Raw genomic sequence first — 16,509 nt, 5'->3', positions numbered from 1 at the left:
AGCAAGTATCTTATGTGGTGATATATGCGTAGAAAATGGTTCAATGTGCAAGTGTTATGTGAAGAAATATAAATGTTTCTTAAGCTTAATATAGTATTTGATCCTCTGTGTTAGGCAGGCACGAGTCGAATGAAAAAGAAAGGCCTCGCACTGTGCCTTGAAGGGGAAAAGGGTGATCGGAGCTTGAAAGATCAATACCCACTTATAAACAAATAGGTTATCAATTTCTATTAGTGCTCTACCAGTGTAGCAGCTGGAGGCCTTCAGGAATAATGAGAATTATATGTCAGTAATGTAGTATGTGACCCTCAAACAGTTGTTAATCAGATCTTAAAAGCTACTTAAAACAGTGAAATGTGGAATTCTTCAGTATTTTCTGCTTTTAGGTGCTGCTAGATTCATAAACTTTGTGACCAGAAATAAAAATAATTCTTCAATTTCTGATTGCTTTTCACTATGTCCATCCGTGCTATTTTTGGCATGTCTTTGTTAAGGGTTAAAAACTAGGAAGGATCGTTTAGATTGGGGTAGAGATCAGCTTTTAATGGCTGCTGATAAGAAGTTAAGGCTTTGCTTTTATAAATAGGTCTCCACTCATGTCTATTTAATAAGTTAAAAATCATTGAGATAAGTCTGATCCCTCTAAATTAATCTCTGCCTACTATCTATAGAGAAAAAAAAATGCCTTACATCTGCATCTTAGAATAATGAAGTAGATTCTGAAGATAACGCTTTTTGGTCAAACCAGTGGTTAAGAACTGACAAGGAAAACCACGTCTTACTTATACCCCATCTCCCAACAGTACCTTGTATTTTTAGGTGTGTTCAACAAACAGTCATTAAACAGTAACTGTGTGCCAAGTGCTGTGCTTGGTACTAGGGATACAGAGTCACGTAAGACCTGAGGGTCGTCTAGTGAACTGGCAGTCTGCTACAGAGGCCAGCAGTGAATATTTGACACAGTGCGTAAAGCTGGTAGTCATTTTTATAACTCTATGTCAGGTAAGATACTTCAAGCTCTCAATATTATTTAATCTTATTTAATTCCCATAATTACCCCCAAGGTGTTGTCATTTCCAATTAACATAGATGAAGGAACTGAGATACTTAACACAACTACTTAAGGTTAAGTTACTTGCCTTAGAGTTAAGTGGTTCCACCAAGATTCAAACTTAGATCTGTCACATTTCATTTGATTTACTATTGCTGCTTTTAGAAATTTTATATCCCCACTTTAGTTTAATTTAACGATAAGCTATACTGCATTAACCATCTTCTATTTAATAGTGAGTTAAAACTCCACAAAGCAAATTAATTAGTGAAAGACATCTCATAATTTTTTTCCTAACTTAATTATGATGACATCTATTTGTCTCTCATATCACTTAAAATCTTAAACAGCAATATGGACTTCCTGGATGCAAATCTGATTTTCAGGTGAATCAATAATGCCTCCCTACCTATATATTGTTATATCATTCTTCATCTTAACTCTTTCACGATAGTTTTCTGTCATTTAACAGTGAAAATGAAATATTAGTGATACGTTACAAACTTATAAAATTGATGATATCTAACCACACTAAATTTCAGGAAGATTCTGAGGAAGATGGATATTTGTAGCTGTTGCCTGACAGCTTGGCCTTATGGCTAATGGCAAAAAGAAGAGTTTAAAGAGGCAAAGTAATATTTTGTGAATATGAAAGAATGAACAGATTGTATATTAAAGGAAAAAAAAACCTAAATAGGAAATATTTCTTAGCATTATTGAACCTAGAGGTGATATGTCATTCATCTTAGACTTGAGTCAAGAATTGAACCATTTTTTCCAGGACATGTTTATTTATCTTTGCTAAACTTGTAGTTAATTAAGAAATCCTTAGTAAGAATGAAAGTTATTTAATCCTTTTACATTTGGAAGCAAATTTAATGGTATCAGCAATAATACCCCCCTCTCAACAAAAACTACAGATAAATTATTAAAATTAAATACATTAAGACCTTGTGAGAGAATTGTTCCTAGGTTTCTTGCTATGGGAACATGTCGTTGGTGACAGTCACCGTTCGTGTAAGATAATAGTCACAGAATACTGGAAGGACCCAAGTTTATCTACTCTTACTTGCACTTTAGCTCATTCATCATTTCAGTGGATTCTACATTGAGCAACTTCTGTGTACCAGCTGTTGTTCTAAGTGCTGGAAATAAAACAGTAAATAAGATGCACATGGAACCTATTCATGTAGTAGGGAAGAGAGACAAGTTAAAAATCAGTTATTAAACAGTGTGAATAATGCTTCAGTGATGTTCGAGGAAATATAGGTTGCTATTTGACCATACTGGAGAGCTTAACAAATCAGGAAAAGTCTTTCAAGAGAAAATGACACCTTGGCTGAGACTTAAAGGTTAAAAAGAGCTGAGCCGAGTAAGGATGGTGAGGGAGAGGGGTGAACTTGTAACCAGGCAGAGGGAACTTCATCCACAAAGGGCAAGAAGTGAGAGCAGTGTGGCAAGACCTTAGACTGTGAAGAAGCTAATGGTGAGAGATAAGAGTCAAGCAGGTTCCAGATCATTCAGGCACTTTGAAGACAAATTAAGTAGTTTAGAGTTTTTTTTCCTAAACGCTCTGAAAAGCTGTGGAAGGATTCTAAGCAGGGAATTGCATTTTAAAAAGATCATCAGACCATAATGTGGTAGGAGCACTTAGTAGACTTTGGTGGGTGATCCAGATGGACATTCCTATGTCATTGCACACTGCCGCGAGCAGTGTCAGAGGATTTTCTTATTGCAATGTTGTTACTAAGTATATGGCCTCAGTTATGAGAAAGAAAATCTGAGTTCTAGGTTGACAGTAATGCAAAATCATTTATCATAAAATCTCAGAGCGCTAGAACTCCACCATTTTATAGATCAGAAGACTGAAGCCCAAGAAGCAAAATAACTACCTACCAAGGTTGCAGAGTGACAGGTGACCTTGACCCAGTCAGGCCCAGACTGGTACCCCATGACTCCTTAGCGTGAGCATCTTGCCAGGACCCTGTACTTTTTCTGCCGCAGGAGAGCAAAGAAAGTCATATTTTACAAAGGACTGAGGGAGCTGTGTTCAGAAGGGTAAAATTATTGTTTCTATTTTTTCCTTTTCTTTTTCCTTTTTTTTTTTTTTTTTTTTTACTTAGGAACCTTTCACAACCTTCTTCCTCAATGCAAATGATGGAAAATTCGACCATCCAGATCGAACCTTTTCATCAGTCGCGAGGTCTTGGAGAACTAGTCAGAGAGACACTTCTGATGTAAAGGTAGGCTCTTTCATTTGTTGATATTAATTTTATTTCAAAATATGTTGAATTTTTATTTTTTTAAATTTAGATGTATGTATAAGACATTGTATACCGCAGCTTTGTTCCATCATATTTTAAAATTATGTATTACATCTAACCTGAAAGGAAACTACAGGAAATAATTTTGAGCATCATAGAAAATGATTCAGGATCCTTTTATATTATTCAGTTAAAGTGCTTTGCTTATTTCGAATAATTCCTATCTAATTTAGATCGAATAATCAGGAGATGGAAAGAAAAGCCCATAAATTGCCTTTCCTGCTGTTAACTCAATATTTGGCCTATTCCATAAAACACAGCAGGGATTGGATTTGACCTTAATGTGTCATATTGTTATAGCTTGCCCAGCTTTGGGTTTACATAGCCTAGGGCAATTAATAAAGCATTAATGACAAGACCCATTTAAAATGTAGGCTCTTCTGTACAGCCTTAGCTTTTACTTGACTGTGCCTGGGGATACTGTGCAACAATACACATTAGATTAAACCAACACGCACACACACACACACACACACACACTCAATGTCCGGGAACAGCCAGAGAGCAGAGCAGTTTTACAGTTGGTACTACTTAACTATTGTTAAATATAAAGAATTGTTATTCATTTATATGGACTTTTGTTTTTAAAATGGTTGTATTCAAAATATAAAATGCATTTGTTCACGGATTTTTGTTACTTTTTTTCCCGATAATAAGATTATATGTTTAGGTTATTGCATAGGTTTGTGTGTTTCTTATTTTAATCTCATTTTTTTCAAGGCAAAATTTTCCCATCACTGCCACTCATACTATTAGACATAAAAATGTTTTAGTATTATTCTATTTAGTGTCTTAATCCAACAAAAGGCAGTAAATTAACATCAAAATTATCTTTTCATATTTATGCTTATCTATTACAAACATTTTTAAAAGGCAATTGCAGGGTTACTGAACTGTAAGAAAAGTGAATGGATACAACTTTTGTTCAGTTTTTTTTGTTTTTTTTTTTTAAGCAAAAAAAGAATATGGATCCAATGAGGGAGTGTTTCACATATCTATGTGTTTTATTCATTGCCATCAAAGTTTGCATAAATGAATATTAATTTACCTACACAACGTATTCACGTTTGGAAATAAGATAATTTAACATTCATCCTTACTATATTAAACTCTTACGGCTCACATTTTTCTCCTAACAGACTAAAGAATTAAACTCTAAAATATCTGAAAAAAAATTTAAACTGATTTACTACCAATGAAATCAGAATAGGGTTTATTTCTTAATAACCTTTTGAGAATTAACAGGAAATGGGAAGCTCGTAGGCTTCTAGAATTCACATAGTGTTCATAAAAAAAGGCATTCAACAAATATTTAATGTGAATTAAACATTCTTATCTATATTTTAAGGCGTCCTATCTTGTGTAAGATTATTTATATCTTAATTCAGAGCTGTATCCATATGATATCAAACTCTTTCATGTAAAGTACCTTCTCACTCTTATTTGACATCCTCACAAAAAAGAAACTTGGTTTTTCAACTTAGTTCAGATTCACCCTCACAAGCCCACATATACATCAGAGTCAGTCATTCTCATTTCTGTATGTGGATAGAGTTTTAGCCTTTACTTTCTGTCTTGAGCATTCTGTTGATGCTTTTGATCACCAGGTTACGTGGCAGTCTCTGACCAATGTCCATATCAGGCTCGTCCCTCTAAAACTGCTGGGAGAATTCTCATATATGCTGCAACTTTTCAAAAACATTTGCATCTTGTTATTAGTTGTGTTCCTTTGACTCCTGGGGTTACGTCATCAAGGACAAAGACCAAAGTGGCTCTCACTAATTTGGGAGGTTTTTTATTATTTATCCTCAAGCGGCCTTCAGAATACAAACAGGTACCATCCCCCCACGCCACCTCCAAATGATTAGCTCATAAGAAGCTCATTTCCCCAGCTCCGCGTTGCACGAATTGCTCTCATTTTCAGTTCTCTCCTGCCACCCCGCACCTTTCATATTTTATGATAATATATCTTGACTATCTTACCAGGTAGACCCTTTCTTTTTAAAGGGTGCACATGGCACACAGTATGGTAATTTATTTACACGATCTCCTATTGATGGATAGTTTGTCTTTCTCTCTGATTGTTACTGTTAAACAAGGCTTCAGTGGACATCCTGGCACAGACATTTGGATGAACTTTGTGTATATAAGTAAAAGATCTTTTCTGTTAACGAGACCGGTAGCTCAGAGGCTACATACATTTTTTAATTTCGAAAGATATTGCCAAACCATAATTCCTGAAGATGGTAATTCTCTCCCAGAGTGTGAAGATGCCTCCTTCCCCATGTAATAAACGGTGTAACTTCACTAATCTGATGAGGGAAGAATGAAGTCGTCTTTATTTCAACTCACGTTTCATTAATTATGAGCGAAGTTGAGCATTTCCTGTATATTATCGACCTATAAACTTACTCATATTTTTTGCCCATTTTTCAGTTGAGTCCTATGTTTTCTCTTATTGATCTGAAAAAGATCTTCGAAATTGCAGAAAGTTGCATTTCAAGTATGGTTTCTCAGCCTTCTAGCTATATTGCTATATTTCAATTACGTGTTTATTGTTGTTGTGTGTATGTGTCCAAATGTATCCTTTATAGCATCAGAATTTTGGGATCTTCATTAAGGGAATGCTAAAAGTTTTTTAGTAATACTGGTGGTACCTTCAGATTTCTAAATTCATATTTAAATATATTGATTAAAGTGTGCAGTATTTTTTCCTTCTAAAACAATACCTGATTTAGCATGGAAGAATATGTTACCAAGAGTAATAATTGTTTTGCTAACTATGTGTTAAAACCTAAGCTTTTGATTTTTTTTTGATCTCTAAGCTATAAAAATGAAACATATGATATAATTGTAAAAAAAAAAAATGTTTTTCCATCTCTGAAGAAAAATATCTCTACAATCTCCACTAACTTATCAGATAATCGTATAAGAGAGAACGAGAACAGAGTAGATGGTTTTATTCTGTCTCTCTCTATTAACGTCAGTCTCTTCCTGTGGTAATGAATACAAGCTGGGCAGAGGAGTGCTGGGGAAGTGACCTTTCCGGAGAGAAATCTCCCGAGTTAAGTCAGACCGGTTAGTTTTTACTCTGTATTTTTTTATTTCTTTCCTCTAGCACAGTCTCGGTAAACAGTGACATTCGACTTACTGCAGTTCTTATACTAATTTTCCTTAATGCCTTCTAAAGTTGTTATATTACTTTCGAATAGCTATGTAGATGTCAGAAAAGGTAGCTGCGACAAAATGTCATTAAGGTGACATAGTGTAAATTAATACAGTTAATGGAGGTGCTCACCACTGACTCATTGACCCATTATGAGCTCTTGTGGAATTAACGAATGCCAGGGCATCAATCTTTTGGGGAAAAAAAAGAAGAAAAGAGATGGCAGCTTTAAAACCTTGCAGTGAATTATATTAGAAAAGTGAAAACGTCTGGGTCGGTTTTGATTTCACTGGGAAGCCATAAAACAGTATGCTCTCTCAGCAAAATATATTAAACTGAAATGTCAGATTTGATGCAATAGGTATACAATTATAATAGTGTTAATAGTGGTCTTCTATCATTCTAAGACATACTTTCAAGTCCAATTTCTCAGCAGCTTGAACTTGTCATAAGCTTGTAAATTAGAAATTGTGTTTGAGGATATTTTCTTCTTATTGATGGAATGCATATAATACTATTAACTGTACCGTGGGGTTTTAGTATAGCTGTTAAAATAAACTAGAAATCACATTTACAGACACCAAATGCCTGTTATAATATTCATCTCGCCATTTCTTTAATAACATTGGGTGTCTTTCTGTACCGTTTTTCATTCAGGAAATTTTAAACTATTTCGACTCCTTCCTTAAAGAGAAGCTGATTAACAGGAATCTATCAATGGGAAGAGAGTAAGCAGAGGAACTGATATTTTCGGTAGGCGAGCCGATGCCCGAAGTACCTGTGTAGGAGCACTTACAAGTTATAATAGTATTTTTTGAGTAATTCTCAATAGTTATCAAACATGCCTCTTTCTTGGTTATTTGCTATAGTCCTTAAAACAGTCCTGTGAGATAGCTGTCATGACCCCTGTTCTATAAAGGAGGTTCACAGATATTCAGTGACTTGACTACATTCTCACACACACAGCAGGCAAAGACAAAGCCAGAACTAGCACTGAGAGCTATTGAGTTTTTGCCAGTGCTTTATCCATTGGATGATATGCTGCTTTAATTCTTCTGCATGATCATATGGTCGTATCCAGCCACTTTGACTATTTGGAATAATTGACCAATCAAGTTATACTTGAGTCATTTATTGCTGTGTGAAAAATCACACCAAACTTTAGTGGCTTAAAAAAAAACCACAACTTTTTTCCTCAGCATTCTACAATCAGACTAGGGTTCGTGAGGTGTGGGTTCAACTGGGGTGGGTTGTAAGGGTCTGAGGGTTCAGGATGACTTCAGTCACATGTCTGGTGCCTCAACAAGGATGGCCGGAAGAGCAGAGGACTGGCCACTCCTCTCTCTCTCTCTATGTATAGGCTTTCCAGGAAGATCACCACACTTTTTTTCATGGTGGCTTGATACCATGAGGATAAAAAAACGGGAATGGCAAATCCACTTAATGCCTAGGCGTGGAAGTCATAGTGTGTTACCCCAGCAACATTCACAAGTCACAGGGGCAGACCAAGTGAAGGGAGAGGAAAAATAGACTCCTGATGAGATGAGCTGCAGTCATATTTCAAAAGGACATGGAGGTCGAAAGGATTGTTACGGCCATATGTGGAAACAGTTTACTAAAGTCTTCTCTCTAGTCACAGTTTACATTCCTCCTGTGTGCAGAAATTCCTAATTCGAAGACCTGGAAATAAAAAGACAAGTTATCTGTACCATGTATATTTAGTACACAGATAAGACAGAAAACAGGTGAACCTCGACAGACCCTCTCTTCAAAAAATGGAGAATATGGGAGGTACCTAGCAGTCACTGAGTAGCTCTCTTCACATGCTTCCTGGTCATAGAAGGCTGGGGACAAAGCCTCCTTTGCCCACGTTGGTACAGCACCTTAAAACATTAGCGGGCTTTCTATGTATTAAATTATAGTTCACAATTAGAAAAGACTCACACTCACAAATCCTTCCCAGACAGGCTGAGTTAGGATGCTCTTTATAAGGATCTGAAGAGTCTTCGAATCTTTTTGTGCAGCTGAGTGGGTCTACAAACCACTGCTTTAAATTTTGGGGAGTACTTACAAAGGGGTTTACAGGCCCACTCTTTACCTGGTGGCCGTATTTTACTTACGGCATCTCAGAATCAGTTTTCGTCCTGAACCCATTATTATTTTGAGAATCTGATGAGACTATCCTAGGCCCTTATATTTCTCTTAATGCTGCTTCAAAACTGAACAGTTTCTTCTTTAAACGATAAAACCTTATCCATATACCATTAAAAAAAAAAAAAAAACAGTGGTCACTTTTAGCATTCTGCTTGGAAACCTCCTTACTTCTGTAGATACTTTGACACTGATGTAGAAACCAGTCTTGTTCATTTTCCCACCACTGCAAAGCACGGGTTGCTTTTCTCCCACTTCCCATTGCAACTTCCTTACCGATCTTCCTGATCCACAAGAGTCTCCTCACCCGCTTCCAGCCTCTGCCTACCGTGAATCCCAAAGCTAATGCCACATGCTTTAAGTTTTTATCACGTCAGCACTCCACTCCCAGGCACAAATTTCTGTTTCAGTCATCTACCACTGTGTCAACAAGGCGCCCAAAACTTTGTCTTGATACAACTGCGACTCTTTGTTGACAGTCGTGCTGTTGGAGTTAAGACGCAGCAGGAACCACTCACTCGCCTCTGCTACACAGCGGCAGCTGGGGTGGCATGGCTGGGCCAGAGGAACCAAGATGTCTTTACTCATATGTTTTGTGGCTCATGCGAGCTGGCTGGAACAGCTAGAGACTGTCCAGGCGTGTCTGTGTCTCTACGTGATCTTTCCCGCAGGGTGGCCTCACCACTTCATATGATGATTGGCTTCTAAGGGATGGAAACAGAGTTGCAAGGACCCTTAAGTCTTAGGCTTCTCTGGAAGCCATACAGTGTCACTTTGTCACATTCCATGTGTTGAAATAAGCCAGCCCATGTTCAAAGAGAGGGGAAGTAGACTCCACCTTATGGAAGTGTCACCTCACTGGGCGATGTGAAATTTGTTGATGCCTCGGCGGCCCAGAGGGGTCCTCGGTTCTTCCTCGTGGACTCGGTAAAGAATTGAAATTTAGAAAAAAGTACAATTTATTAAAGTACCTTTCAAGGAAGAAGCAGGTCACGCCCAAGAGGGCTGTAACCACGCAGAAACAAAAGGTATGAGTGAAGTACGCTCCAAGGGAGAGGCAGGTTACAGCGAAGAGGGCTGTAACAACAGAAGTGGGGAGATCGGGATTATATTAGGGCCGTGGTGGGAAGTTAGAAGGGCGATGCTAAATGATCGGCACCTGAGGTCATTTGATTGACATGTGGCTGTTATATAACTGCCTAGTGCGCATGCGGTTACCCAGAATTCGGTCTGTTATATGATTCATGAACTTCCTGGCATAGGCATGATATTATAATGATGATATAATGAGGCTAGGTCATTTGGAGGTTAGTGTGGTACTGACTGCGCATGTGCTTGAGGCAGGCTTAACCCGCCTGCTATTTTATGGCTTCTTACCCCTTTGTGTCTTAGGATGTAGAGGTACTTTATAAGCATAAAAGGGGTGTTTGGGGAGGTCCTAAAGGAGGTCTTTGGCCTGGGCCACGCTCTTGGCTTCCTACCTAACAGGAATGCTAACGTGGAAATGCCAAAGGGCACATGGGGTGGGTTTGACTGAAATGCACATAAAGCAGCCCTTCCCTGAGAGAAGAAAGGGCAATCCCACAAACCGCCTGCCCACCCACAGCCTCCCCCTGAACTACAACCAACTGGTACCCCTGGAGGTAATTCTGCTTTAACTAACACGGCTTGAAAACCACGGCCTTTAATATTTTTTATCACTATTTCATGCCTGTAATTCAGGATATGATAAATATATATCAATAATTGATTCATTTTTTCATCCTACAAATATGTAGTGAGTACCTATTGCATGGAAGGCACTGTTCCTAACTGGTGAGTGATAAGCAAATGAGCAAGATAGACAAGCTCCGCAGTGTCATGGGGTTTTCCATGGGGCACGGAAGCGCGAATTAATAAAACAAGAAAATAGTAACTCTGCAGAAAATTAAAACAAAGTCGTATAGAGTGACTGGGTTGCTTCTTTAAAAGGCAAAATAGAGAATGAAAGAGCCAGGACCCTGGATTTAAAGTGTTTGGGTTTGATTTCTGGCTTTACCGCCTGTTCGCATGGTCATTGGCACATTACTTACCCTCTCTTCGCCTCGGTGTTCAAGTATACAAAATGGGAAGAATGAGAATATCTAAATATAAAGTTTTTGTGAGGATTAAGAGAAATATGTAAAAGACTTAGAACAGTCAAGACATAGTAAGATACAAAAAACAAAACAAAACAAACAAACAAAAATCCCTGCTATTTTAAGATTGAATGACCAAAGGTAACATTTCAGCTGATTCTTTGTCTTGGAGCAGAGATATAGTCATTGTCACCTTCTTGGACCTAACAGTTGAATCTCAGAGATGAAAGTCTTTTATTCATTAGGTTTATTTTTTTAAATAATATAAGTGTGAATGTAAATTATAAATTCAATTTTTTAAAATTGTAAATGTGAACCTAAATTCATATTTACCTATTCACTTTTAAATTTTAAATGCCGTTTGAAACAAGATTTAAAAACAATAAAACTGAGGCATAAAATTTGCACCCACTCTGCTGCTTCAGCAACTTCTCCCTGAACTTTCCATAATTTTACTCGCTCTTCCTTCCCCTTCAGGAAAAAACCCCAAAGTTCTCCAGCTCAGGACTTCAGGGTTCAGACAGTTCAGTCACTTATAGCTCTAGTCCTTTCTAGGAGTCTTGAAAATCAGCTGTGCTTCAGGAATTTCTTCATCTTTGCTCTAAAAATGTGTCTGCTCTGCAACAATTCCCACCTTTAGAAATCTGGGTTTCTTGGTGCCCTCAAATATCAAGCCTGTAACAGTTCACGCCAGCGTCTTAGTTAACGCCCAGCTTTACGACGACATTCTGCTTGGCCACATGAGGACTGCAGGGAGGAGATGTCTCGCTGAGGAGTCTGTCTGTCCTAATGGCCCTGGTAGTGCCACTTCTTGGCGAGCCCAGATTTAGCCATCCCGGAGGTGCCTGCCCAGTTCTCGTCACATGACACAGCCAGCAGGGCAGAGCCTTCTCAGCCTCACTCAGGTCTCCCTGACGGGGGCCAGCCCTCGTCCTCTTCTTCTCAGAGTGCTTAAATTAAAACGATCTTTGCTTCTCTCACTTCTGCACTTTGGGTACAGTTTTGCTGGCAACTTTAAAACCCACTTTTTCTAAATTTAAATCGAACTCTTTTACACTTTTGAATCTTTTAACGAAGCTAGCACAGGCAAGATAACATTTTTTTCAACTGCAAAAGTTTCCCCTCAAGAGGTACAAATTTTGTTTCTGGGCTCATCCTTTATCTTTTATTTAATAAAGTACTTCGTTGGCTCTTTTCCTATCTTGAGGCATTCTTCCAACCATCTGCATAGTCCCCAGAAGATTTCTAGTGATATTAAAAGAACTTTATCTAATATCGTCAGTACTTTAATATTTAATGAGCACCTGCTGCATACAAAACATACCACCAAGACCTATGGGGGATCCAATGAAATATAAACCTCACAAAATAAGGCTCAAAAATCTACTTTTGCCCAAATCGTTATTAATATAAAATCCTAGGCTTCTTATGCCTTTATGAATCTAATTTAATGGCATTCAGTGAAATACCGTTATAGTGGTAAGTAGGTTAATAACCACATATTTTATAGGACCCTATTCCACAGGAAAGAATGGGAAAATAATATGTATGAAAAACAGGGCACCAAGACAGTTGAAGACGAATTGAATCTTAAGCCTGTTTAAAAAAAAAAAATCTATGTCGCTCTGTCCACGTGGCTATATATTCCTCTCTCTTCTCAAGGCAGCTTATATAGTCTAGTTCTAGAGATAGGACATGAACACAAATAAGTTCCAAAAGGCAATAGGGAAATCCCTAACTTATATGAACCTGTTACATATGAACCACCCTCCTCACCAAGCAGCTACGTGAGCTTACATTTCTTTACCCTGCCCAGACCATTTGAAATGCTATTTCTAGTCAGTGTCGTATAAAACGTGTAGTGTGCAAATAGCAAGTTCTTTATCTTCTTTCCGTCTTTTACTAATTTACCATGTTGTCCCAAACAGTGAGAGCAAGATCAAAAGAAAATTGTATGTTTTACCTTAATGCATTGAAATCATAAGTTAATAATTATCGTGGTCAGCTCGGGCTGCTATATTTTACCATTAACTGGGTAGCTATAAACAACAGAAATGTATTTCTTGCAGCTCTGGAGGCTAGAAGTGCAAGATCAAGGTGCCCACCTGGTCAGGTTCTGTATCTGCTGAGAGCCTGCTTCCTGGTTCAGAGGGGGCCATATGCTTGCTGTGTCCTCACAGGCAGAGAGAGGAAGCAAGCCTTCTGAGGCCTTGGACAAGGACACTAATCCCGTTTGTGGGGGCTCCACCCTCATGGCTGCATCTAATCCTAACTGACTCAACTCCTAATTCCATCCCATTAGGAGGCAGAATTTCAACCTTTGAATTTTAGGGAACAGAAACATTCAATTCGTAACCGTTATGCATTTCTGACTGAGTACAAATATATGAGAATGGCAATGATACTTCGGCCTTCTAATCAGTGACCTTCACCAAATTGCTTCATTCAATATGATATACACTGTTATTGAACCCATTATAATCCTTGCTGATCTGATATTGCAGAAGCACCCTTTAGCCCCATTTTATCCACCAACTAAGCTGTATCTTTATCTGCAAATAAAGGTGTTTACTTACCTATTAGTTTTTCTTTCAGCCCTCCTCAATTTCCCCTTTCCTGTTTGTGTTAATTTCACTGTCATGCTCCTTTCCCACAGTTCATTGTGGCCTTCATATCTCGCACATGATTTATCATTAATGCATGTTTGCCTCTCGGCGTGAGCCATCTCATACCTTCTCTTTTTTGCATCCCCGGGTCCACAGCTTTATTCACTCATCTTCCCCTCTGTTGCATATTACCCCTCCTCGATAAAGCCTCATGAGATGTCCCCTTATGTGCCACAACTGGTGGTTACCTTTCCCAGTTTCCTCCTGTTCTTGCACTGCTGGTTCCTCTCCCCCCACGCACATGTAGTAGTCTCTCCTCTCTCCAATCTGTCCTTTACTTTGTCACCCAACGTCTTGCTTTGAACCGAATTTGACCATGTCAATAACTCTTCTTCAAAACTGTTAACAAGGAGACAAAATACGAATGGCCTAGCTTGGCATAAAACTTCCTTCATCATCTGGCTTCTTGTACCTCCTACCATCTCATCCCCATCTTGATCTATCCCCTAACACATCCTACACTCCGCCCATATTCGGTCCTTGCCGTCCTCGATGATACTCCCTGACGGTTCCCCCGCCCCTTTCCCCTGGCTTTGTCTTAGCCCCTCTCTACTCAAATGTCCCATCTACAGTGAAGTCTCCTTGGACTTGCCCACAGCTCCCTGCTCTCCTCCCTGCTCTCTTGCTCTTTGTTTTACTTCTCTCAGAGCTATCACTGTTGTCCATTATCGCAATCTGTTGATACGTCTGCCCCATGGACCAGACATGAATTACTTGAAAGGAAAGCCATGCCTTGTTCATTTTTTGTTTTATTGGTACCCATCACGATGTCTGGTAATCAAACTTTACTGTATGAATAAATAAATATCAGGGAATTATGTAATGAATTTTAGAAAGATTTTTATGTAAATGATTTAAGTAGAAGAAAAACTGTGATTCTTAAAAATCTAGATTCCATTTATCCAGAAAATTCATATATATGAATCTGTTCATGCTCCTATAATGCTGGAGAAAATAAGCACTGTTATGTTCTTATGGTTCATATTTATCATCGTAAGAATGAATAATGATCATATTCTCACAGAGCATTACTAAGATAAATACCCACTTATGCTATAACAGATAAATTGATTTTAGAAGAAGAATCCATAAAGAGAAAGCTTTTGTGTATACTTTTTGGGGCTGAAGAATTCAATTTATTTGAAGAACTGTGTCTGGTAGTCTTAAAATTTTTCCATGTATCCCTGGAGAAGACCACACTGAGGTTCGAATTTCAGGTCCTATGCCATCAACGTTGATTATGTTACACAAATAAATGTCCTTATGCTTTTCACAATATAATTTGAAGTTAATTTAATTCTCATCTCGATATGTGAAAAGATCCATATTTTCTCATGGTATAAATGGTATAAATAACAACTACGGTGAGATTGTTTTGTTATTGTTCTGTTTTCATTTTCTCCGGTTGCTTTTAAAAAAAAAAAGGACAATAAAAATCTTTTAGGGTTATAAAATCCATTCATTTCGATATTGAACTTATTCTAAAGTAACATAAGGCACATATTAGACATTGTGCATCAAACAGATTTTCTTCGAACCCAGTTGTTAATGCCATACTTACGTATAGTAACATAAGGCGTCTGTATCCAATTTATTAAGAACATATTATTCAGGTGGCTTGCATATCTTCGCTCTGTAGTGATGGGTATAAAAATAATTTATCTTGCCAAATTACCAAATAAAACTGAATCTCTTTATCGAAAGCGTGTATTGTAGTTGCTAGTGTAATCAAAAAAAAAAAGAAGAAGAAGAAAAAGAAGGCATTACATGATTTTTAAACACCAGCAACTTTTTTTTTAATTTGAATATTTTATTAGTAATATGCAGAAATTTTGCTGAATAGCATCGACTTGTAAATGTAGATTTACATATTTGTTTGCTAATGTTCTTGTGAACTGTCATGGATTCTGTAACCTATTTGTTTTTACTAATTTCTGTCAAGATTAAAAATCTTATAAACATAAATTATCAAGCAAGTTATTCAAGAAAAATGTTCATCTTCTCTTCCTAGACTCTTTTCTCAAGAAAATTAAGAATAGAGTTAAATAATAAAATATTGGATTGAAATAAATTATTTAATTCAGCTTACAGTTAAATTATACATTAATAGTTTTATTCAACCGATATTTAAAGTGGTTTAATATGCTACATTTAATTTTTGTCAGGAACTAATTCCAGAGTTCTACTACCTACCGGAGATGTTCGTCAACAGTAATGGATATAATCTTGGCGTCAGAGAAGATGAAGTGGTGGTAAATGACGTTGATCTTCCCCCTTGGGCAAAAAAACCTGAAGACTTTGTAAGGATCAACAGGATGGTAAGAGAGGTTTTGATTTTGCTTGAGCAATCACCAAGAAGTTTTGTTTCTAACTATTAATGAATTGTCATTTAATATCTATAAGTGCAAGATTAAATTTTTAAGAAAAAGAAGGAAACGCATTTACTGTTGCCTTTTGACAGTGCTCTTTATCGTCAGTGGATTTTCCTTTCACGAGGACTAATAAAGGAATGGTAATTTAGTTATATTTGTTCCCTTAGGAGAAGACAAACAGATGAGCATCTGTTGACTAATATAACATATTCTAAAATGCTTAAAATATAAGCCCAAGCCTTATTTTTATCTACTGGCTAAATCTGTACTCTGTTTTGGTTCATAAATTATTCAAAACAAAATAATTTACATTTAGAACATATTTGTATGTAGGAAATTATAAACTGTGAAACATACCTTACAGTGTAATATACTTGACTTGAAGAGTCTAGTAAACATTGTTACAGAAAGTGACATTATGTTTTAAATCTGCATGACAGACATCTGGGTGTTCAAATAAAAAATGTGTTCATAGCATGTTTGCATGTAGGAATTTTATAGATTTTAGTACATTTTTATTCATATTCAAGGAGATTTTAATCCCAGTGTGGTTATGGTGTATATGGAAATGAACCATTTTACAAAACAACCTCTCTACTGTGCTGTTGTTCTGAGTCAATTGAGGGATTATATCAGTGTAAAAACAATGACCAAAATATATT

At 37.2% G+C, this 16,509-nt stretch overlaps 1 protein-coding gene across 8 annotated transcripts in view; it reads left to right on the top strand.

Annotated features, from left to right (window-relative positions):
* Nucleotides 1-16,509, top strand: part of NBEA (neurobeachin) — a 557,443-nt gene that overhangs the window by 487,271 nt on the left and 53,663 nt on the right. For all 8 annotated transcript variants that reach the window (XM_025049493.1, XM_025049492.1, XM_025049491.1 and 5 more), the window contains 2 exons: nt 3,175-3,294; nt 15,641-15,793. In XM_025049493.1, coding sequence (XP_024905261.1) covers nt 3,175-3,294; nt 15,641-15,793 — 273 coding nt within the window. The remainder of the gene's footprint in view (nt 1-3,174; nt 3,295-15,640; nt 15,794-16,509) is intronic.

This window comes from Pteropus alecto, unplaced genomic scaffold, assembly GCF_000325575.1.
Source record: "Pteropus alecto unplaced genomic scaffold, ASM32557v1 scaffold16, whole genome shotgun sequence".
Taxonomy (NCBI): Eukaryota; Metazoa; Chordata; class Mammalia; order Chiroptera; family Pteropodidae; genus Pteropus; species Pteropus alecto.
Note: the sequence above shows the minus strand (reverse complement) of the source record. Positions and strands in the feature narration are given on the sequence as shown.